This window comes from Solenopsis invicta, chromosome 12 (assembly GCF_016802725.1).
Source record: "Solenopsis invicta isolate M01_SB chromosome 12, UNIL_Sinv_3.0, whole genome shotgun sequence".
Lineage (NCBI taxonomy): Eukaryota > Metazoa > Arthropoda > Insecta > Hymenoptera > Formicidae > Solenopsis > Solenopsis invicta.
The window spans coordinates 19,281,706-19,307,654 of record NC_052675.1 but is presented as its reverse complement, the minus strand read 5'-3'; the positions used below and the strand labels follow the sequence as shown (position 1 = coordinate 19,307,654).

The 25,949-nt window shown below is 27.0% G+C and overlaps 4 protein-coding genes across 9 annotated transcripts in view; 3 read left to right on the top strand and 1 right to left on the bottom strand.

Moving 5' to 3' along the window:
- Positions 1 to 25,949, bottom strand: part of LOC105202583 (non-structural maintenance of chromosomes element 3 homolog) — a 314,468-nt gene that overhangs the window by 29,189 nt on the left and 259,330 nt on the right. The gene's annotated exons all lie outside the window — the stretch shown is intronic.
- LOC120359129 lies at positions 5,709 to 9,024 on the top strand. Its single transcript, XM_039455624.1, has 8 exons — positions 5,709 to 6,143; positions 6,293 to 6,410; positions 7,014 to 7,275; positions 7,385 to 7,501; positions 7,573 to 7,663; positions 8,279 to 8,424; positions 8,598 to 8,730; positions 8,818 to 9,024. The coding sequence occupies exons 1-8, from the start codon at positions 6,135 to 6,137 to the stop codon at positions 8,866 to 8,868; spliced, it is 927 nt and encodes a 308-aa protein (XP_039311558.1). The 5' UTR covers positions 5,709 to 6,134; the 3' UTR covers positions 8,869 to 9,024.
- LOC105202589 lies at positions 11,149 to 13,510 on the top strand. 2 transcript variants are annotated; one of them, XM_026136060.2, is made up of 6 exons: positions 11,149 to 11,450; positions 11,593 to 11,709; positions 11,772 to 11,862; positions 12,555 to 12,691; positions 12,883 to 13,015; positions 13,112 to 13,510. In XM_026136060.2, exons 1-6 carry the CDS (start codon positions 11,236 to 11,238, stop codon positions 13,160 to 13,162), a joined length of 744 nt encoding a protein of 247 aa, XP_025991845.1. In that variant the 5' UTR covers positions 11,149 to 11,235; the 3' UTR covers positions 13,163 to 13,510. The 2 variants fall into 2 exon arrangements, with proteins under 2 accessions (XP_025991845.1, XP_039311570.1); XM_039455636.1 differs by having other exon boundaries at positions 12,883 to 13,151.
- LOC105202591 lies at positions 14,915 to 25,892 on the top strand. The gene is made up of 16 exons (XM_039455433.1): positions 14,915 to 15,081; positions 15,253 to 15,372; positions 15,561 to 15,678; positions 16,182 to 16,443; positions 17,592 to 17,708; positions 17,767 to 17,857; positions 18,658 to 18,794; positions 18,948 to 19,084; positions 20,263 to 20,420; positions 20,920 to 21,037; positions 21,619 to 21,877; positions 24,325 to 24,441; positions 24,500 to 24,590; positions 24,987 to 25,123; positions 25,220 to 25,352; positions 25,463 to 25,892. The coding sequence occupies exons 1-16, from the start codon at positions 14,938 to 14,940 to the stop codon at positions 25,640 to 25,642; spliced, it is 2,319 nt and encodes a 772-aa protein (XP_039311367.1). The 5' UTR covers positions 14,915 to 14,937; the 3' UTR covers positions 25,643 to 25,892.

Below are 25,949 nucleotides of genomic sequence, written 5' to 3'. Positions count from 1 at the left end.
AGAGTATAAGTTTAGATTATAAACTATCAAATATGTAACATTCGCAAATCATTCCTTTTATTTATGACCTAATGAGAAAATTTAATGTTAAACCAACACATTTTTAGTAATAAATAAATGCGACAAATCGAATTCTCAAATGAAAAATTTTCTTTTCTCTTTTTTAAAGTTAAAAAACGCAAATTTTTATAAATAAATAGAATTTTGCGATTACTTAAAAAGTTTACATGTTGTATTTATATACAAAGATTTTTGTGGTTAATTTCAAATTTTGTATTCAAAATGGCGGATCAAATATGATAAATCCAACAGAATAGAATATTATTATTTTCAATAATTAAAATATAAGTTTCTTATTAATATTTCCTTTGTAATCAAAGCGTTCAAGAATTTTATATCCCATATTTAAACGCTTTTATGTAAATAAATTTAATTTTCAAGTATTTTGTCCGTCATATTGGATCCGCTATTTTGAATTCACTCCTATAATCTATAATAGTATGTATCATGTTAAAATTTACTTGCTCTCTGAACTGCCTGACTGAAAGGATTAAGTAACATAGAATATTAAAAAATATGAGAAAATGTATTTTTAGTAGAAAAATTGTGTTATTTAATAAGTTGCTGTATAATTATGTCATTTGCAGTTATCGTATTGAGCAAGCAATTAATATTCATATTCGACAAAATAATATTACACAGAAAAATAAGATTTGGATGACTAATGGCGTAATTTATGCCGTAGACATTCATCGGAAAGCTCTGAAGTTTGTATCTATGATTACAATTAATACTCATGTAATATTTTTAATAATATTTTTTTTTGTTTTTACGAAGATTATCCACGCATTTTACTTCTACAATCGAAACAATGATGTTTCTTTTAATTGCGAGTTTTGTGACTTGCGCAACTTTAAATATGTTACAAGTAAGTTTTGTATTTTGTATTATATATAGAAACAACTAAAAAAATTTAATGTATTAATTACTGTTCAGTAAATATGGCAAGAATCGATGTACCAATGTCGGACCTGTAAACCTTCAATAACAATCATTAAAAATGATATAAAAATGACGCATGTAATATCTCTTAAATAAATGTATGATATATACTATGGAAGTATAAATAATGAATAAAACAAAAATAAATAAATGCATTGTATCATAAAATTCAGTATTTAATGTTGAAGGTATTAAAAAACACGGTGCTATCTCGCGCCAAGTGCATACGCCAGTGGCGAGATCGGACCGTGTATTTTTACACGAGTAACATTAACGTAAGTTTAGTAATACTTTTCAAATTTAACTCCGCGTGATGCTAAAATATTCTTTGAATAATTTTTATAATTATATTTTTAAAAAGATGTGACTTTTCTTGCTCTTTTAAATTAATCAACTTTACGAAGCAACCTTTCCCCCAATTCCGTATAAAACTAGAGGAGAAGAAGGTAATATGGCACCCATTTTTATTTTATTAAATAATTTTGTTTATAATTAATATATTCTATTAAGACTTGAACGATTCGTTAGAGTGTTGTTTGACAGATTCTAGGCTTCAAGTAATGAGATATTTATTATTTAGGACGTGATTTATAAAAATTTGATGCCCTCCATAATCGGCGGCAGAAAAAAAGTGGTTGTGCTATGGCTATCTATAAAAATAATTAAAAAAAATTAGTTTAGTTTAAAAAAACATAGTATCTCGTCACAAAATTATGTACTTTAATTTTCTATTATTTAGAATTTTTCTCATTTAGAGTTTTTCTGCGTTTAGAAACTTTAGAAATATCATTAAAAATATTATTAGAAATATTATATTATCCCTGTTTAACATTAAACAACAAGCATAAAATGATGTCTTTAATGTTTCTAGACACCGCTTTCTAGAATGACGATCGATTTATGGAAGAAATATTTTGATATAAAAACTTTAAAAAGCTATATTAATGAAATTCTATGTTATTGCTTTAACTTTGTATAACTCAAAATGTGTATAGCCAAATAAAAAGGGTGAATAACAAAAAAAACACTCAAGTGTATGTATGTTTGTGTAATAATATTCAAGTTTAAGAATAATGAGGAAGTGTATGTAATTAAAGATTAAAAGTGTACCTTAAAAAAGTTTAGAAGTGCTCAAAAGTAAAAATGCCTTATAACAATTGTCACTTATTATGTATTGTCATATTAATATCACTAAAACACGGCGGGCTACTAAAAGAATAACTCCATAGGCAATTGTTAGAATACGTCACCTTAACGGAGATAATAAGGGTAACCATATTGTCGACAGTAGCCGTAATACTCTCTTCTCCTCTATTATTATTCTTATTTTTAAGAAAAAAACCGTGTTTATTGCATTACATTGCATGTTGTAGATTATTAGTTACAAAGTATATATGCAAAAGACTGATAATTTTCATGAAATTTGTATCTTAGATTTTTCAGATTGCGTCATCTAAAAACATTGAGGAATTGTTTTTGCCGACTTTAATTATCGTAGCCATCGTTGCATACATGTTTGTAGGCAACTATATTGGACAGATTGTAATAGATCACAATAATTACGTATTTTCTACTGCGTAAGGAACATTCCAGAGATACAGTAGAGGAAAAGGTGATATTATAGCCACCCATTTACATTTTATACAATAACTTTTCTAACAATCAATATTTTAATTTGAGAACGATATTCATCAAACTGTTCTTCAATAAATTCTAAACTCAAAATTATGGGAGGGCCCCAACTACCTACAAATCGATTGCCTACAGCGTTGATAACTAACGCACGTTTACCCTCAAATTTTTCGTACACAAAATTTTTTATCCACAAAATTAATCGTACACAAAAATTTTTGTCTACAGTTTGATAGCCTACAAAATCTGTTGCGCACAAATATAAAATTGTGAAACAAATGTACGTTTGCACACATGATATTATTGCATACAAAAATTTTTGCCTACAGTTTGATGGCTTACAAGCTGTATTGCGCACAAATATTAAATTAAGAGACGAACGTACGTTGACACGCACGCACACACACACGCATACACACGGGAGTGTAAGGGGGTGGGCCTACGGTCCCACAGTCGGTTCATTAATAACGAGGTGGGTGCGGGAGAGGGTGGACCAACGCATCACCCTTCCTCTGCCCTCGCGAGCGAAACGAGGTCTACAGATGTACTGTTTCACGTGAATTTACGACTTTTCACGGTAGGGTGGACCTCGCTTCGCGTGGAAAGTCGCAAACCCATGTAGAACAGTACATCTGTGGGCCTCGTTTTGCTCGTGAGGGCAGGGGAGAGATAGGGCAGACTTCGCTTTGCGTGGGTAGGCGCAAACCCAATAGTGAAGTCTACTAATGATGGGGTGGGTGCAGGAGAAAGTGGGCCGTCTGACTGACCCCCTTGCACCCCTCCCCCCGTGTGTGTGTGCGTGCACCAACGTACGTTTGTCTCTTAATTTAAAGGCCATAATGTGCACATCGTTTTATTTTGCTCTGGTCAACAAGATTTTCATGTAATACCATCATAATACCACCTTTTCTTCTACATAAACGTTCGTCTTTTAAAAATTGTTTTATCAGACGTAAGAGTAATGTAGTTGCAGAACAAATTAGTATAGATGCTAAAAATAATTAATAAAAAAAATGTTTCTTTTACCAATCAGCGAATCGTTATTTGCGTACAATTTCATAGGTACAACGTTCAGTGGTACAGAGCCCCGTTACATGTACAAAGGATGATACTATTTTTATTACAAAAAGAATCCAAGAAGTTTACTTTGACTATTGGTGGGCTAATTACTGCATCCATGGAGTGTTTTGCCATGGTGAGATGCTAACGATTATATATTACAAATAAATTTCATAAAAATAAACGTTGGAATTTGCAGTTAATAAAAGCTTCAGTATCTTACTTCACTGTTATATATTCTATGCAGTAACAAATCTAATATAAATTTAACAATATTATGATAAGAGTTAATGAAGAAATGACAGTACTCGTGTTTGGAAAATAAAGAGATTAATGTTTTAAGCATGTAATTTAGTTAAAGATTTTGTTGTTATATTACAAAAATGTAATAAATTAATTCAAATAAAGATAACAGTCATGTCGTATGTATTTAAATTAAATATATTTAATTGTTGTATATATTTAAAATATAAATAATAAGAATTTTACTTGTTTTACGTTGCTTTTAAACATGATTTTTTTTATTTGCAACGTGCTATCAAGCACTTTAAATATTTCTCTGAAATGATGTAATTATTGTATTATTGTAATAAATATCATTAAATACTATAATACTTAAAATATTAAAATTACAAGTTTTTAGTAGTTAATAATATCTGTTTTTATTAATAAGAAATAAAAAGACAACAGTAATAAACAATACATTGCTAATAATGTCATTAACAAATATAATGTTTCAATATTTAACACTGTTAAAAACTATAATCGCTACTCGCTAATTGATATTTAAAAGTGCTATACGTTTTAATTTGATGTTATTATTCTTAAATTATATATTTAAAAATTGTTGACGATGTAGATCCGGCATCAAAGAGATTCTCTTAAAGCTAATAGGTTTTCCTGACGAAATCGATCAAGTGTGTTTTATGAGTGCGTATACTAGAATGAAGTGTCTTGACTCAAAAAGAGAAAATACGCCTGCGTAGTTTTTGTAGCTATAGATTTATGGAAAAGACATATTAGTCAAATAACTTTAAGTGAAGAATCGATCGTGTAAATTATCTTATAGAGAATAGTGCAATGCAAGAAATTTTCTAAAAGTGTTTCGGTCTCATGGTAGACATATTACAATCATTATAGTACTAAAGAAATTTATGTAAAATAAAAAAAAATATGAAACATTTAATCGATTAGTAGAAAAAAAGGGATGAACACATTCTCGTCGCAGTAATGTTTTGGAGTACGTACAGAGATGATTCGTCTGGAAGTTCAGTACTTCAATCTCAATAGAATTTTATTGTTGGCTGTTGGTCTATGGCCTTACCAACAATCTAAATTCACTCGATTTCAGTTTATTTTTCTCTCTAGTATTTTGACAGCAAGTATTATATTTCAAGTAAGAAAATAATAGCATAGTTGTATTAAATTTTTAATCAATAAATTTCTATTTATACAATACTATGTAGTACAATTTTTATCTTAAGGAGATATCTTCGTTTTTGAGTTTCAAAATATTGATTATTATTCTTTTAACATTTTAAAATATTTTGAATTGTGAGAGAAAAAAAGAGAGAGAGAGAGAGAGAGAGAGAGAGAGAGAGAGAGAGAGAAAGAGGAAGAGAGAAAGAGAGGGAGAGAGAGAGAATTAAATATTCAAGAGATTTGTAATTTTTTATTAAACAGTTTGTAAGACTTTGACGTATTTTTCTCAAAACAACAATTTAAAAAATTATTGATCTAGAACTCATTTAATTTTAATCCAATTCAGAATAACTCATTTTTTATAGATATTTACATTTGTTTCGTCCAAACTATAATCAAATAAAAATTTTAACTTTTATTGTAGATTTTTCCGGTAAGAAAAAGTTTTGATAAAAAGTAAAAAAAATTCTAATTTTTTTTCAAAACTGCTTTTATTCAAACATTATTTTTTTAAATGTAATTATATAATTTACGCGCAAATACGTTTATGGTATATAAATTAAAAATTTTTATTCTTTATTTCAGATAATTTCTATATCTGAAATTATGGCAACAATAACGATATTTTTTTTACATGTCCATACAAATATGCAAATAAATGCCAAAAATATTTTTTTAAAAAATATTTGACAAAATTCGTAAAAAATATTTAAAGATCAACGAACAAATGTATTAAGTTCCAAATTTTTACATAGCATTTATATTTAAAAAAGAACCCAAGAAAAGATACAAAAATAGTACAGAAAACGAAAATACTTCCTTAAATATATTGCAATTGTTTAATCATCTTATTAACAAAGTAAAATAAATTATTCTCTCTTTCTTTTTCTCTCGCTCTTTATTTGTAGTTGACATCACTTATAACTTTAAGATGTACTACTGATCTTGTCGCCAAGGTTGTGTCTTCCGCATCTTTTTTTACAGTTTACTTGATAACCTACAATTCATTCTGTGTTAACATGAAAAGTGTAAGTTGCAAATATTATGACAAAAACTTGTAAAATAGAAGACAAATAAACATTTATATATGAAACATATTCTGCATTTATATATGAAATATATTCTGACGTATACAAGTCAATATAAGACAATGAACAATATGTTGTTGAAATAATAGGCAAAAAATTTGATGATACAATGTCAACGTGTATTCGACGAATTAAAAGATGAGAAAGAACTAGCGATTATACAAAAATATGGCTACAATACAAAATTATACCCAATTGTACTTACGGGTAAAGTAACATTTTTTTTTACCCAATTATATTTCCTAATTAATATCTATTTTTGAGGTAGCATATAACGGAACAAATTTTAATATATTATCAAAATACTCCTCATAATTTTTTTATTTATATAGATACACATATCTCTCTATTTATGACTACTTTAATCTTCAAATTTCTAATAATTATAGACTTTTATAATTGTTTTTAGTAACAAGTAATTATTTTGCTTAAATATAAATGTTTAATTTATATAAATAATACTAATACTACATTAGTTTAAACAATATGTATACAATAGTTGTAATTTGGCTCATTTAACACTGTATTGCTATTTTTATGACTCAATTTAATTTACGACTAAAGTGTCAGTGTAACTTCATCATAAATAAAAGGATACATATATGTATAGTTCAAAATTAATATTATTTGTTGCATGAATTTAAAATGATTAGTAGTAAATATTTTTATAAGACATATAAAATGGTAAGATCTATTAATTGCGTTGAAAAACAACAATATGGATCTGTACATACATGTAATACATATGAAACAGTTTTGGAAAACTAAATAAAAAAGTTTAAATAATAATAGACATTTTACGCTTTTTAGTAATGGGAACTTGTTCATCAATTGTTATTATTGTCTTTCAATATTGGACAAATATGTTTGATATTGCTTTATCAGTAAATGTATCTCAACCACGTCGAATACAATTTGTAATGGAATACTTTCTCGATCAAGAAAAATATTTCTTTTTAAGTGTGTTACACATAAATGTAGCATTTTGCATTGGAATTGTTGCAGTCATAGCAGTAGGAACATTGCTTCTTGGATATCTTAATTTTATTTTTGGAATGTTCAGAATTTCCAGGTATAAAACAAATATAAAATGACCACACAAACATTGTTGCTACTTTGGACGAATGTATGAATAGTTATTTGAAAATGAAATAATTACAAAATTATATCATTATTTATAGTTATCGTATTAGACGCGTAGTAGAGATCAATATTCCGCAAAACTTTGTCTTCAAAAAAAAATTTTTTAAATGCGAGAGTTTAAAATGCGCTATAGATATTCATCGAAAGGCAATGAGGTTAGCATCGATATGAAGATATATGAAGAAGTGCATGTAATACGTGCAGTAATATTTTTATGTTTTTAAAGATTATCTAGATATTTGGTAATCACATTTGAGATAATGTTCCTCAGCTTAACAGCAATTTTTATGATTTCCTTGAGTTCCAGTTTTCTTCGCGTAAGTTGCAAATTTCATTTTAAAATCTATTTTTAACAATAATAAAATAAATAAAATTAAGACTGATAAAAATGTTAAATATAAAAAATGAGAGAACCAATAGCGGTCTTGCAGCCATCTGCGGCGGATTTCGGTGTCTAATAAAGTTTACATGAGCTGTGAAAATTCTTACAAAAATTATTATTAGGCACCAAGCGATCTGCCAAAGACCCAGGTTCAAAACCTAGAAACATTTGATTTTATTTGATCACTACCTCTCATTATGTTACAAAACTCATTATGTCACTAAAGAAAATAAAAAAAATTACTATTTTTATTCTGTCATCATGTTGCGTCAAATCTCTACTAAGAAGAGATCCGCTGTAGTTCGTTGGAAAAACGACATTGGTTCACTTTATCTTTATGTTTGCTATTTATAAAAGAGTAATTTTGTATGTTGTATTTTAATAGAAAACTTGTACTGTACTTTTATTGCAACATTTTATTAATGTTTAACAATAATTTTATATATAAATATATAAACAAATTTTAACTCTTGTTAAAAAACAATACTATACTTAAAATGAGAACTGCAAGAATGTAAAAAAAAATTGATTGCAGTTTTGTACTTCGTAGATTTTTCAGATTGTTTCGTCCAGAGAACCTATTGAAGAAATTATCATTCCTATTTTTTTTGTAACTACAGATATTATTTACTTATTTATATGCAACTTTTTTGGACAAAATATCATAGATCACAATAATCACGTTTTTACTACTGCGTAAGAGACCTTTTTGCAAAATAATTTTGTGGATATCTAACAATAAGTAGAAAGTAAATCAATGCTTAATGCCATTATTATCACTGTTTCTCAATTAAATAAAATAATAAAGCTAAATTATAAATTTTTCCGTCTTTCTTTCAAATTAAATATTATTTCTTATAATTTTATAGGTACAACATTAAATGGTATGTAGCTCCGTTGCATATCCAAAGAATGATACTCTTCTTTATGTTAAATAACGCCAAAGATTTTACTATAATTGTTGGCGGAATATTTGTTGCATCCATCGAAAACTTTGCTATGGTAATAAAGAGATACAACCTTTATTTAAATATATGTCTAACGTAGTATAAGTCGATAAACCAAGAAAAAGAATAACTCTGATTTCAGTTGGTGAAAGCTGCCATATCTTATTTTACTGTTGTATTATCGATGCTATAATACATATGAATCAGATATAAATGTGGAAATATATACTTTAAGAAGAATACAAGTATATGCCTGTCACACGTAGAAAGTAGAAAATTTTATTTCCTAATTATATATAATTTATCTAAAAGTTTTAAAGACACAATAAAATAAAATTATTCAATTCAAGATATTGATGCATTAAATCTCTTTAAACCAAAGAATTTATATATTTCAAATTGAATATATTTGGTATATATTTTATATCTTTTTCAAAAATTTTTATTTCCTGTGCGTTGTATCTACACAACATACGTAAGATATCACTACTTTGAAATAAATAATTCGTTTTATTATTTGTTTTCTTAATAATTTTATAAAACAATAATAATTTAAAATTCAGGATAAAATGAGGGTAATTTAAACTTTTAATGTTAAAGTACAATATACTTACACAATGAGATTAGTATCGATATGAAGATACATAAGCATGTAATACCTACGTAAAACAATATTTTTGTGTTTTTAAAAATTATTTAAACATTTAGAAATTACATATCTAAGTGCTACAAAATTAAAAAAATATAAAAAACTAAACGTATATCTAATAAAAAATAATTCCATTTTAACAATGAAAATATAAGTTAATATATCTGACAATTGACATATCTGTAAATAATATTTGTTAACATATTAATTGCATGTTTATTAGTTTCTATCATAAAAATATAATATCCAAACATCACGGATCTAATTATCATTTAAAAATGTTTATTGCTTAAAAATTACACAAGTTCTCTTTAATAAGACTGACAATAAAATAGTCAACGATAATTTACTCGAAGATCAAACGACTCTTACAAATGCGTATAGAAATGAAACAGTGATACTAAAAAAGAAGGTGCATGCGTAACTTTCGATTTCTCATAAAAGTTTTTATTTTCTTTTTTATGAGAAAAAAATACACTATATTTTCTCGGACGTAATATCGAGAAAATGACTTTACTACTTCTAAATATTATTTAAAGAAATGGTTGTAAAATATAAGTAAATTTCTTGTAACATTATGGTACGATTGGCTATTACATAAATTACGGTATTTGCGTAAAAGTTTGAACACGAAAGAAAGCATACAGACGATCAATAGGAAAAGAGGGGACAAGTATTCTTTTTCTCAGTTTTTACACAACACTCACGCTATAGACCTCGTATAAACATGATTCGTTTAGAAGGTCAGTATTTTGGCATCAATAGAATTCTAATGCTCACTATTGGCTTATGGCCATATCAACAATCCAACTTTACTAGATTTCAATATTTTATCAACACTGCTATATTGATAGCGATGATTACATTTCAGGTAAGAAAATACAATACAGTAGTGCAAACAAAAAATAATAATGACATCGTTATATCGAGATAAAGTAATAAACGGTAAATTTTCACATATATTTTTATTTATCTTATTTTATATTATATCATGACTTCTGTCATGATATAATAAAGAATAATTAAACATTTTTTAATTATAAACATAATTAAACATTTTAAAATTATTATTAATAATTTGTATTTATAAGTAAAATTGTTGTTATCTATTTGTAGCTGACAACATTTCTAACATTAAAATTAACCGTGGATGTCATCATGAGAGTTCTGTCTTCCGTATTATTCTTCATTCTTTTTACATTAGAATATAACTCTTTTTATTTCAATATAAAAAATGTAAGTTTACGCAAATAACGTTTTTTAAAATAAATTTTTGTTCTAATTTTTAAAATATAATAAAAAACTATACAGAAACTTTCTAAATTGACAGTTGAAAGATTTATTGATACAACTTCAACATGTACACAACGAATTGAAGGACAAAAATGAAATCACTATCATAAAAAAATATGACTACGCTGGGAAATGTTACATAGTTATGCTTATAAGTAAGGAGATTTTTATGAAATTTTGCATTTAATCACCTACTGTCAATACAATGGGTGAGCTATCATTAGACATCAATGGAAAAAAAATTGGTTTTGGCAGATTAATATTTTCATTAGATACACATGGCATAATAAAGCATTTGTCATGAATGTACATTTGCGATGAGTAGCAAATGTGTTTATAAATTAAATAGAATAGAAATATACCTATAAAGCGTGTAAAAAGATTTTATTCCAGTATGGTCTAAAAATATTTCATAATAGATGTGCGTGTATATGTATAGGATGTCTCAGACTTACCATGACATTTAATAGCAGATTCCTGAAAAAATTCTTTTATATACTTCTGAATATAAAACAATTCTTTATAACTTACTTCATAAAAATTTAAACAATTACTATTTACTGTATTTTAGTAGGTGCGTTTTTCGCAGTGTCTCTTGGTTTTATCGTTCAATTTTGGATGAATACGGATGTTGTTGATTTATCGATTAACATATCTCAAACACACCGTTTCATTTTAATAACAGAATACTTCATTGATCAAGAAAAGTATTTTTATCTGATTCTGTTGCACATCAACCTAGCAATTTGCATCGGAATACTTGGAGCATTAGCGACTGGTACATTGTTCATTATGTATTTTCATCATACCTGTGGAATGTTTAAAATTGCTAGGTACAAATACACGTATAAAATTAATCATACTAATCTGAACCGTCTTCATATTAAAATGAGTTCATATTACTTTTAACTCAAAAATCATCATCTAATGAACTGTTAATCTAATGTTTTATAATTATAACACAAACATTTACAGTTATCGTATCGAGTATGCAATGAATATCAACGTTTTACAAAACTTTACATTGAAAAATGAGATTTTGATGACCGAAAGCATAATTTGTGCTGTTAAAATCCATCGAAAAGCTATGAAGTTTGTATTTATATTCACAATATATATGTAATACATTTATTAACATGTTTTTATTTGTGAAGGTTATCTCAACATATGTTGTCTAAATTCAAGATAATGGTATCTTGTATAACACTGTGTGGTGTAGCTTGCTTAAGTTTCAACTTATTTCAAGTAAGTTTTCTGTTTCGTGTAATAAGATATTAAAATAGCTTTAAATGTATATGTTAACAATACTGTTCAGTACGTATGATAGGTAAATTTTCCATTAAAACTATTATAAATAATATTGGAATTATTAATAATGTAATATTTTAGATAAATATTTGTAAATGTCATGAGAGGAAAAAATAAAATCAGAATAAGCATTATATCATAAAATACAATATACATATAATGTTGCATTTTGTGGAATTTTGTTGAATTAACTAGAGTATTGTATGCGTCCATATAATTTTGAATAATAGTCATGTTCTTATGTAACATTATAAATTAAGTTGGAAGACAATTTAATTTATGTATAAAACTTTAATACTAACAAGCATCTTAAAACATTGTAAAAAAATTATTGCAAAAGATATTACCTCAGCCAGAATTTGAATTTGGATCTTCTTACGTTTTATGTGGATATTTTACCAATTCGACTTACCATATTGAGGCATGTGGTGACATTTATTGCACTCAATAGGGCCGATGCAAATAAGATGTTAAAGAAATATCTCATTTACGTTATCCTAATTTTATTTGTTATTAAAAAAATTTATTGTGCATTACTTATAGATTGATAGTCGAAACATATATATGTATGTGTGTGTGTGTTTTAATTATTAATTAGCATAAAATTCGTTTCTTCTTAACTTTTTCAGATGGCATCATTTCAAAATAATGTCAATGAAATTTTATTGCCATTTGTATTTTCGACCATATGTATGTTATATATGTTTTTAGCAAACTTTATGGCTCAGAAAATATCGGATCATAATAATTACGTACTTACTACTGCGTAAGAAACGTTACTATAATAAAGAATGTATGAATGGTCTTTTCAACAGTAATGGTCTTTTTATTACAATATACATATAAAACCTGTAGAATAAATATATCATGAAGGCTGAGATTATTTGACGAAAACATTTCTATCTAAAAAAATCTATTACCTGTTCTTACCAATATTATGTATGTTCAATATCGTAGGTACAACGTTCAATGGTATAAAACTCCTTTATATATACAAAAAATGATATTATTCCTGTTGCAAAGAGGAACCAGAGAATTTACCTTAAATATCGGTGGACTAATTCATGGATCTATGGAATGTTTTGCTTCGGTAAGAATATGGAACGTTTCAAATAGCCTTATATTACTAAAATTTATATTACTAAAATTACCTTATATTAATAAAAAAGTATGCTTATAATTGCAGCTAGTGAAGACCTCAGTATCTTATTTTACCATCATCTATTCTACACGATAATAAAACAAATATAAATTTATTAACACAGAGGTATGAATATATTTAATGAAGAGATATTTACGTTTAGTAAATAAAACAATTCATTTTTTAAAAATATAGGGTAACTAGATATTTTGCAGCTAAAATAAAAGATTAAAGTTAGTCAAGCAAAGGTATTAATATTTTAAGTTTTGTAGTCTAAATCGTAAATCTAATCGTAATCATTGTAGTAGCTACAGTTCAAATATACATGCTTATTTAATGTTACTACGCCTAAGTAAGATTTTTCTTAAGTGCACTTTGTTACTAAGCATTACTCTTATAAAAACTACTTTGCATCAACATTCGTATAAATAAATGCCAAATGATTTTGATAAAAAATAATACGTCCCATTATGTAACTTCCATTATGTCACTGTAACTTATAAATCATACAAATATGGAAAAATGTACTTTACAAAAAATATCAGCAGAATTTCTCATATATAGAAAACAGAAAAAGTTAAATTTCTCAACTATAATTTATCTAAAAGTTTTTATGTTAAAAATGATACAAAGAAATAAAATCATTTAATCTATTCCTTTACAACTTTTGCGCAACAAAACTTATTTAACCATGAATATCTTAGTAATTGTATTACTTGATTTCTTCAAAGATTTTTTCAAAGAAGCGGCTTTACAGATGTTCGCTTAATATCCTCCTTTAATATCTCTGCAAATTTTATCAAAATCAATGAAGAGTAGAGCGTACTCCCTTCTTGTAAGATATTGATACATTAAATCACTTTAATTCACCAACATTGTGTATCGTACACTTGGTACATATGATATAATATTCACAAAAATAAACTGTAATTTTTTTATATTTCTTCAGTTTACAATAGAAAAATTTCTTTTTGTGCAAGTAATGTGTAGTTAGACATTTCGCGGTAAAAAGATGTACAAAATTAAAATTATTCAAATAAAATTGTTAATAATTTAGATATCTACTATATTATTATTGTACTTTGTGTAGTCCAAATATAATATATGTAATTATTTTACATTGTCTATAAGTAACAATTATTTTGACGTATTTGTTAATAACGCATTAAACATTACACTTGCTTAATTTATTTTGTATCGATATTTATCGTTATAAATAATTAATTTTAGTATCATTGATATATATGTATATATGTATAATAAAAATAAAAAATAATGGTAGTATTATTAATAATAATTAAAGAAAACTAAATTATGCCTTCTATTTCTATATTTAAAATGTTACAAACGTTTTTACGATAATCACTAATTTGAAATTTACGAGTGTTGTGTATTTATCTAATTCTACTATTATCAAATTATAAGTTTTACCAAAGTTTGACATCGAGAAAATTCCACATGAAGAGCGTTCGTCTGACAAAGGTGCACAAGTGTACGTATTTTATGAATGCATGAACAAAAATGAAATAGCGAGGTGTGAAAACAAGGAATGCGCTTGCGTAACTTTCGATCTCCTATATATAATAACAATATTTTTTCTTTTCTAATAAAAAGAGATTAGATATATAATGAATTTTCTTCAACTTAGGTCTTTATAATTTTATTATTGACATAAGTGGAAGAAATGCTTTTAAATTATAGATAGATATCTAAAGATACAATAATATGATAGTCTATTATGTAAATTACGATATTTATACTAAAATTTACATTACAAGAGAGAACGTTTAGTCGATAAGCAGAGAAAAGTGGGGATGACTGTATTCTCATCAGTTCGTCACAATCATTTACGTTCAGGACTTTATAAAGATATGACCTCAAAAGAACATCAGTATTTTAGCATAAATAGAATTCTGCTGCTCATAGTCGGCTCATGGCCTTATCAACAATCTATTTTCGCTAAATTTCAGTATATTGTCATCTGTGTTATACTATTATCAAATATTATATTCCAGGTAAGAAAATGCTAAAATAATACAATATGTCATTATAAGCTGTCATTTGATCAAACGTCAAATTGTCACAATCTATAATTTTTACTTTATTGCAATAATATTTGTATTCAATATAATGTAACTAGTTATCAATTTTTGTGAGTAAAATTAAATAAAACTGTTTGTTAGCAGCTGACTTCATTTCTAACATTACATTGTACTGTGGAAGTTATTGTGAGGATTTTGGCTATTGTAACTTTTTTCAGTGTTGCTATAATACAGTATATTATATTTCATTTTAATATTGAAGGTGTAAGTCGATCGCTTAAAAGTATTCTATAAACGGGATAACCTTCTTCAAGTAACAATTTTTTAAATATACATGTGTGTGTGCGTGCGTGCTGACGAGTGCATACGCGCGCATGTACACATGCAAACACGCGCGCACATACATACACACGCTTTGACGTTTATATAAAAAAAAGTTGCTGGAATGACAGGTGAAGGATTTACTGATGCAGCTTCAGCACATACACAATGAATTAAAAAATAAAAATGAAATCGCTATTATAAAAAAATATGACTGCATTGCAAAACGTTATGTAATTGGGCTTATAGGTAAGCAACTTTAATTGATTTTAGATATGATCACATTTCCAATAAAATATGTAATATAAAAAATGTGTAAAATAAAAAAAAAAAATTAATTTTAACAGTGGTTATAATAATTTGGTATGTGTTTGCACATACACGCATGTACGCATACACGCACACGCGCATGCCTTTGCACATAGGATGTCCGGTAATTGTTGTAACAGAGCTCAAAAAAGACTAGATAGAACTTAAGAGGAAAATTCTTTACGGTATTGCAATTTTCATTTTAATTAACAATAGTTAATTTAAAATGATCTACGATCACCCTGCGCTACTTGTATTTGAGCATTGTCACAAAAATTCTTAGACACCATGCATGTATAAATTATTTTGTAAAAAAAATGTTTAATTCTGTAAAGCCGTTTAGCCAATTAAAAAATTTCCTTGACGCAGTATATATAAAACAATTTGTAACATTATATATAAGTAATTAAAATAATTATTTCATTTGAATATTCTCTCTTTAGCAGTTGGAATTTGTGGAATATTTTTAACTGTTATCACTGAACTTATTTTGAGTATAATAGATATTCAATCATCGACAAATGCATCTCGATCACACTTTTTTCTACTTAAAATGGAGTATTTCATTGATCAAGAAAAGTATTTTTATTTCATTTGGGTGCATATCAACGCAACTATTTCCATTATCACAATTACACTGGTAGCAAATGGGACAATGCTCATTGCATACATTCAACATGTCTGTGGAGTTTTTAGAATTGCTAGGTATGATACAGATGTAGAAATGACTCTAAAAAAATAAATTTTATCTATAAAAGTTTATATCTTCAAATAATTTAAACACATTAAAAAATGTTGTGTAAACATATTAACTAAAAAATATTCAAAATCATTCAATGAATTTAGACATACATAGTACGTCTAAAAAGTTCTCAAATTGATTTTTTTCTTAGAAAGACAATAGGCGCCATTGGCCGGTGGCGCCTACAAAATAGTCACAATATACTATAAAGCCGTTTTCAACATATGCATGTTTCGTCATTATCAAATTAATAGTTGATGTGTAAGAACTTGTTTTGCGTGTGGTTTTGGCCTCGCAATGCAGAACCAGCAAATATATTAAGAAAAAATTTTTGAAAAACGATTGTAACAAATGTTAAGGAAAAAATGTAGTTTTATATATAATTTGCAAATAAAAAGCTAATGATGATCCGGGCAACGAAGACAATCGAAACATGTAATAACAAAAATCAAGAGTGAAGGCAATGTTCATCATATTTTTATCATTTTCTATTCCTGAAGTCAAATCGTATTAGGTGATGTTAATAAATCTCCTAAATATAATGCCGATTTTATAGTTTTAACTGAGAATGAATCAAGCCTTGAGAATTTAAAAATGCGATTATCTTTATTTTTCATTTTTGTTGACTCACTTTTAATGATCTTGATTTGCTCAGATTTAAACAAGATTTTATGTACGATTCACAAAGAGGCAAAAAACATTATATTACAGTTGTTTTTAAAAGTTTATTTTTAATACATGCTTTTCCATCGCAAAACTGTAATCGTATACAAATATATACAAAACAAAACACATCCTTATGCTCCTCCACACTGAATATAGTAAAAGAGCAAAGCAACAACGCGGTGGCCCTTTTAATTTTAGACATATGACTTTCATCGCGGAAATGATCTAATAATAAGTCAATGACTGACTACCGCTTTGTTGCGTGCTGTATGCAGGAGCCATTATTTATACATTTCTAATCAAGTACTAATCAAACTTAAATTGAACACAAGAATTTATACTGTTTCAATCATCAGTAGATACATGCTGTTACTTGTCTTACCAGAAAAAATCGATCTGGGAATTTTTCAGACATACATTGTTATTATGACATAAATATTTTCAGTTATCGTATGAAATATGGAATAAATATCAACGTTCTACAGAATGTCATGCTAAAAAATAAAGTCTGGATGATCAAGCATATAAGTTATGCCGTAGACATTCATCGGCAAGCTATGAAGTTCGTATTTAGAATGACAATATTTATGCAATATTTGTAATATTTTTTGTTTTTAAAGATTGATGAAACAGTTAATGATAATATTGAACAAAATGATGTTTTGCTTAATAGTATTTGGCGTAGCTACCTTGAGCCTCAATTTGTATCTCGTAAGTTACATATATATTGTATAATTATGCATATTGTTCTGAAAAATTAGCAACATTGCTTATTATTGGTAAGCATATACGACAGAACTGACAAAAATTCGGATTTTTCATATTTAACTCAACCTACTCGGTTTGGTAACTAGTTTTATCCAATTTTGCTCTGTTTAAATCCATTTTTAATAGTTAGTATTTCACTTTAGATTATCAATCGTAAAATTTTTTTCTTAAGATGGAAGTGTGAGAAATTTCTCCATTAATTTCAATGATAATGATTTTCACTTTTCACGTTTTCGCTCTAGGAAAGAAGTTATATGACTTATTTTGTGATTAATTCATACAGTATACATAGGGTAAGGTTGCCAATATCGTACCGGCTCCTTTTGATTTTGTGTATTAAGAGTTAGTAGTGTAATATTAAATTTCTAATTTGTGTTAAATTGTAATATTAGAAGCTTTATAGCGCGCGTTTGTTTTGTTTAGTCTCTAAAGAAAAACCATTATGAGTGAAATACGAATGCAACACTTTATATGCTACTAAATAAAAAGAAAAATAAAGCAAGTATTTATAACATGCAGGTTTGTCGAATTCTCATTGACAATTTAATGAGCAATATTGTTAATGGACGTAATGCACAATCTTCATGTGTCTATGTTAAAACAAGATATACCTTTTATTTGTGTAAATCACTTATGATCTTACCAACTATAAAAAATTTATTTTGTGTTATCTATAGCGTCAGTATAACGTATATTATCTGAAGCGTAATAACATCCATGGAACTTATTTTTTACTTTTTCAGCTGGTATTGGCAAAAAATAATATTCACATATTTCTATTGACGTGCGTAATTGTGTTCGTATGTATTCTATATATGTTTTTAGCTAATAACATGGGACAGATTATAATTGATCACAATAATCATGTATTCATTTCTGCGTAAGAGAAAAAAGTTTATAATAGACAATATATAGAGTATCAGTAGTTGTAATATTAAATATAAAAATTGATTTGTTGCAAAAAAATTAGCTTCAAATAGTGAATAAATAAAAAAATTCTTATCTTAAGCTAACATTTCATATTTAATCATAGGTACAACGCACAATGGTATAAAACTCCTATACAAGTACAAAAAATGATATTGTTCATATTACAAAGACGATCCAAGGCATTTACTTTAAATGTCGGTAGACTCTTTGACGCATCTATGGAGGGTTTCGCCACGGTAATATAATATACATATAATATTTAGAAGTAACGTTACATATAGATATAAAAAAACTGTAAATAATTGCAGCTAGTAAAAGCCGCGGTATCTTACTTTACTGTCATGTATCAAATACAGTGACAAAATAAATTTATTACCATAGTAAAGGAACAGTTAACCACGTGGTTCATGTTTGTACAGAAAAGTTTATTTTTGTGCAAAAGTAGCGCGTAGTCAGATATTTTGCGATTAAAACATGATGTACAAGATTGAAATTATTCTAATTATTTAAAACGTTAATACAGATTTCTGTAAAATATCAAAATCGGTTAATGTACTTTATATTGTTTCAATGTAAACAATAAAAAATATATACTTATTTTATATTGCCTGCAAGTAATATTTTTCCTACAAGCGGTTTGTTACTAACGCATTAAACATTAAACTTGCATAATCTATCTCGTACCACTATTTACATAAATAATTAAGTTTAGTGTTTTCAATAATAAATACATGATAAGAAACAAAAAAGAATAATAAAATTGCACTGAAAAAAGAATTTAATTAAGCACTAAGTACTACCAAATGATTATATTAATATGTTTGGCAGTACATACTATTTAGAAAAGTAAACTTATTTTTGCTCATATTAATAAAATATTGACAATATTTCACTGAACATTTGGTAGCTCTTACCAATTTTTTTTTTCACGTAATATGTTAGTGTTACGTATTTATCTAATTCGACTATTTTTAAATTATAATATAAGTTTTAACAAAACTCGATATTGAGAAAATTACGCACAGAAAGTTTTCCTCTGGCAGAGAAGGTGCACAAGTGTATTCTATGAATGCATGCACGAGAATGAAATAGCGAGGTGTTAAAACTGGAAATGCGCTTGCGTGACTTTCGATCTACTATCTATAATAAAATTTTATTTCTCTTTAATAAAAGAAGTTAGATATATAACGAATTTTCTCCAACTTAGGTTTCAACAATTTTATTACAGACATAAGTCGAATAAATGCTTCTAAATTATAGATAAGTATCTAAAGAATAATCACAATAATATGATAATCTATTATGTAAATTACGATAATTGTACTAGAATTTGCATTATAATAGAGTTTAATCGATCGATAGAAAAAAGAGGGGTTGACAATACTTTTATTAGTTTCATTACAATCATTCGAGTTTAGAACTTCAAAAAGATATGATTTCGAAAGAAAATCAGTATTTCAGCCTAAATAGAATTCTACTGCTCATAATCGGCTCATGGCCCTATCAACAATCTAATTTCGCTAAATTTCAGTATATTATCATCTGTGCTATAATGATATCAGGTATTATATTTCAGGTAAGAAAATGCTAAACTAATACAATATGTTGTTATAAGCTACCAAACGTCAAATTATCACTATGTAGTTACCTTTGTTACAATATATTAAATATAAATAAAATTTATGTTAAATATATTAAAACTGTAGTTGTTAAATTTGTGAGTAAAATTAAATAAAACTGTCTGTTAGCAGCTGACTACATTTCTAACGTCAAGTTGTACATTGGAAGTCACTGTGACGGTTTTCTCTCAGACATCTTTTTTTATTGTTTTCATAATACAATATATGGTATTTCATTTTAATATTGAAGGTGTAAGTCAATTGCTTACAAAATATTCTATGTGATCGGGATAATATTCTTCAAGTAACAAATTTTTAAATACATACATGTGTGCGTATACGCTTACGAGTTCGTCCGCGTGCGCGCGCGCGCGCAGCACACACACACACACACACACACACACACACACTTATACACGCTTTGATGTTTATATACAAAAACTGTTGGAATGACAGGTGAAAGATTTACTGATACAACTTCAGCACATATACAATGAATTAAAAAATGAAAATGAAATCGTTATTATAAAAAAATATGACAACATTGCAAACCGTTATGTAACTGTACTTGCAGGTAAGCAACTTTTATTGATTTTAGATATAATCACATTCCCAATAAACTATCAAAAGAAAATAAATCAATATTACAGTAACAGCTATAATAACTTGGTATGCGTATGTACATATAAACATATACGCTTTACTTATATTTGAGTGCTATTACGAGAATTACAGGACAACATGTATACATAAATTTTTTCATAAAAATAATTTTTTTAAATTTTATAAAGTTATTTGTCCGATTAAAAAATATTCTTTGACGCGGTATACATAAAACAATTTATAACATTATATACAAATAAGTAAAATAATTATAAGTCATATTAAATAAAAAACATCAACACATGTAAAAATACAACTATTAAACGAACTGATGCCAATATTTATTATATAACTTTATATACATTTTCAAGTTTACAAAACTGCTCGCCGAATAATTTTTTGGTCTTAAAATACAGTTTGAAGTTGAACGAGAAATAATATCACAATATTAAATTGAAAGTCAATTTAATAAAAATAACTGATGCTAATAAGTATCTACATTTGAAAATGCTTTCCCCCTAAAATGAAGTAATTATTTTATTTTCTCTTTAGCTATTGGAATTTGTGGAATATTTTCAAGTATAATAAGTCAATTTTTAATGAATGTGGTGAATGTTGATTCATCGACAAACGCATCTCGATACTTTTTTCTGTTATCAATGGAGTATTTCATCGATCAAGAAAAGCATTTTTATTTGATTTTATTGCATATCAATATAATTGTAATCATTAGTACGACTGCAATGGTAGCAAATGGTACAATGTTAATTGCGTATATTCAACATATTTGTGGGATATTTAGAATTGCTAGGTACGATACAGATGTAGGACTACAAATTGTAACTATAGAAGTTTATATCTTTAAATCAAATTTTAAATAACACGTTAAAAAATGTTTGTGTATAGATATTAACTGAAAAATTATGTCATTCTATAAATTTACATATATACATTTTTGAATTTTTATATTTATTAATATATAAATATATAAATTCATGTATACATAAATTTATATATTTACATATTTATATATTTATATATTGTATACATAATTTTTCTAAAAAGTTCTTAAACTGATTTTTTCTTGGAAAGACAAATGACACTACATAAATAAAATAATTATAGTATAAAACTGTCTTTAACATGTGCAAATTTTGTCAGTATCTACCGAGTTAACAGTTAGCGAGCAAGACTTATTTTGTCTTGCGTGTGGTTCCAGTTTTGCAATGGAAAACAAACGAGTATATTAAGAATAAATTTTTAAAAACGTGTGCAACGACTGGTAATGAAACGTGGTGTTTCATATAGGGGAAAGTCGGATAATACCGGACAGCGGGTAGTATCGGACAAAAATTGTTTCAAGCCATTGCCCTGAAGACAACACCTGTGAAACAATTGGCGTGTTGACTGACGAAAGGGATTACGGCTGACGCCATATTAGAACAAACGGCAGTAGTGTTGACAAGTTACAATAAATTTTGTATTGTATACAGCTGTTTTCAATGAACAAAGATAATGTCGGACTGTTGTAGCTTGTCTGAAAGTAAGTATAAGTATGTTTTTAGTTTATTGTTAGAAACAACGTTAATTATCCTTTAAGTTGTAGGCTATAAATCTCGTTAGGCTTACTAATAATGAAATAATAGCCAATTTTTCGTTGCCTGTTGTTTGGGTTGTATCGGACAGCTGAGTTGCAGATTATATTGGACAATCTTTACAGCATCTTTACGTTGATAAAACTTTAATTCTTACAACACTTTTTGTATTATAAAGTAATATGGGCAAATTACGTCATAAATAATACGAAAAAAGAATGCCAAAGAAAAATATTAAAATTAAGAAAATGACTATTAGAAAAAAAAATGTTAAAAATATTAAAATATTGAATTTTTAAAGACTGTTTATTTTATTGACTTGTTACGTTAAAAAAAGTTTATTTTCATTTATTGACTTATGTTATTTACACAATAAAAAATAAAATGTACTAGAAAGTCCACTCTAAATTTTATGTTAAAATACCTCAAAAGTTGAGTTAAAATAATTTTTATTTTAAGTTATTTTAACTTAACTTTTAAAAATAACTCTTATTTGAAGTTATTTTAATTTAATTTCTGAGTTAATTTTACGAAAAAATTTAGAGTGGACTTTCTGGAACATTTTAATTTTTACTGTGTATGTACAATAATAATATAAAATAATAATAATAATAATATTCATATATAATAACATATAATATATAATAATGATATAATTATAATAATAAGTTGTTTGTTATACCAAAAATGACTCTTTTCTCACAAACTGTATCATGCCCGATACAACCCTCCACAAACAACAATGATAAAAATGCAACGCCTATAAAGGTATAAAAAAACGATTGATATTTTTATTTTAGGAAAATGGTTTTCAAGAGGTGTTTTGGTATAAGAATGAAGTTTTGTATGATATAGAGTATGTTCAAATTTAGCTATTTAAAAAAGAAATATTTGTGAAAAAGCTTAAGTGTTCGATACTACTCGATCTTCCCCTACAACTCGCAAACAAAAGATAACGGTAAGTCCAAAATCAAGAGTGTTGACAATGTTCATCGCATTTCCGTTTCCCAAAGTCAAACCGTTTCAGATATTGTTAGAAAATCTCTTAAAAAAAATGTCGATTTCACAGTTTCACCCCACCAGAATTAAAATGTGTGAGGAGCATTATCTTCATCCTTCCGACTCACTTCCAATGATCTTGATTTATTTATAGTTACGCAAACAATTGCCTTTTTATTTGCGAATCATAGGTGAAACACCATATTACGCTGGTTTTTCAAAGTTCTTTTTTAATAGGTACATGTTTTTCCATCGCAAAAGTGGAATCGCACACAAAAACTGCATTCCGAAAGTTATTGCGAAAATATCTATAAATTCATGTTACATATACTATACATTATTAATACTCTGAGTAAATAACGGAACGCACCTAAATACATATATGCAGAATGAAAAGCATGTCCTTATCCTGCATACAGAATGTGGCAGAGGCAAAACGGTAACGCGGTGGCTAATTACCGTCTTGTTTTTAGATATATGACTTCTATTGCGGAAATGATCTAAAAGCAGATTGATGATTGATACTAATCAAACTTAAACGTATTGAAAGATTTTATACTATTTCAATCATCAGCAGATATATGCTGTTACTTGTTTTTCTAGAAAAAAATCAACCTGGTAATTTTTCAAACGTTTTGTATTATCACAATATAAATATTTACAGTTATCGTATAAAATATGCAATAAATATCAACATTCTACATAATGTCACGCCAAAAAATAAAATCTGGATGATCAAACATATAAGTTATGCCGTAGACATTCATCGGCAAGCTATGAAGTTCGTATTTAAAATGACAATATTTATGCAATATTTGTAATATTTTTTGTTTTTAAAGATTGATGAAACAGTTAATGACAATATTGAACAAAATGATGTTTTGTCTAATAGTAGTTGGTGTAGCTTCCTTGAGCCTCAATTTGTATCATGTAAGTTATATATATATTGTATAATTATGTATGCTGTTCTAAAAAATTAACAATATTGCTAGTGTATAACTTATTATTGTTAAACACAACAAGATTTACAAAAACCCAGATTTTTCATATTTAACCACTCCCGGTTATATCCAGTTTTACTCAATTTTGCACGTCTATTGAGCTGATACAGCCACTTCAGTACAATTCAATGAAACGTACACAAAAATTTAATGTTCCTTTGTTGCTGAATTGTTGCTGAATTCCGAATTTTGTTGCTCCGGCCGATTTAAAGAAAATAGTGGCTGTACTGATTTAAAATTGACGCTAGTACAGCCATTTAAAAAACTTAACAAAATAAATACGTATATTCAGAATCATAATAATTCCTATGTTTATTTTTTTCAGATGGTATTGTTAAAAACTAGTTTTGAGACTCTTCTATCGCCAAGCGTACATACGTTTGTGTGTATCTTATATATGTTTTTAGCTAATCATATGGGGCAGATTATAATTGATCACAATAATCATGTATTTATTACTGCGTAAGAAAAATAATTGTATAATAAATGAAAAAATTAGCTCCAAGTGGTAAATTAATAAAAAAATCTTTATCTCAAGTTAGTAATTCATATTCGCAGATACAACGTAGAATGGTATAAAACTCCTGTAGCAGTACAAAAAATGATACTGTTTGTATTACAAAGACGATCAAAGCCGTTTACTCTAAATGTCGGAGGACTATTTGATGCATCCATGGAGGGTTTCGCCACGGTAATATAATAAATGTATATATAATATTTAAAATAACGTTACATATAAATAGATATAATAAAAGAATGTATAATTGCAGCTTGTAAAATCCTCAGTATCTTACTTTACAGTCATACATTCAGTACAGTGACAAAATGAATTTGAATTTATTGCCATCAGTAAAGGAACAGTTAAGGCGGTTCATACTTATACAAAAAAGTATATTTTTGTGGAAGTTGCGCGTAGTCAGATATTATGTGGTTAAAAAAGAATGTACAAGATTAAATTATTTAAATTATTTAAAATGTTAATACAAATTTCGATAACATATCCAAATCGGTTCATGTACTTTATATAGTTCAACTATAAACAATATAAAATATGTAATTATTTTACAATGCCTGCATGTAATATTTATTTACGAGGAATTTGAATAATGCATTAAACATTAGACTTGCATAATTTATTTTGCACACAATTTATAGAAATAATTTAATTTATTTTTTTCAATAACGAATACGTGATAAGAAATAAAAAAGAATAATAATATTGTCAGAGCACGGAAAAAAAAGATTTTAGTTAAGTAAATTCCAAACAATTGATTACATTATTATGTTT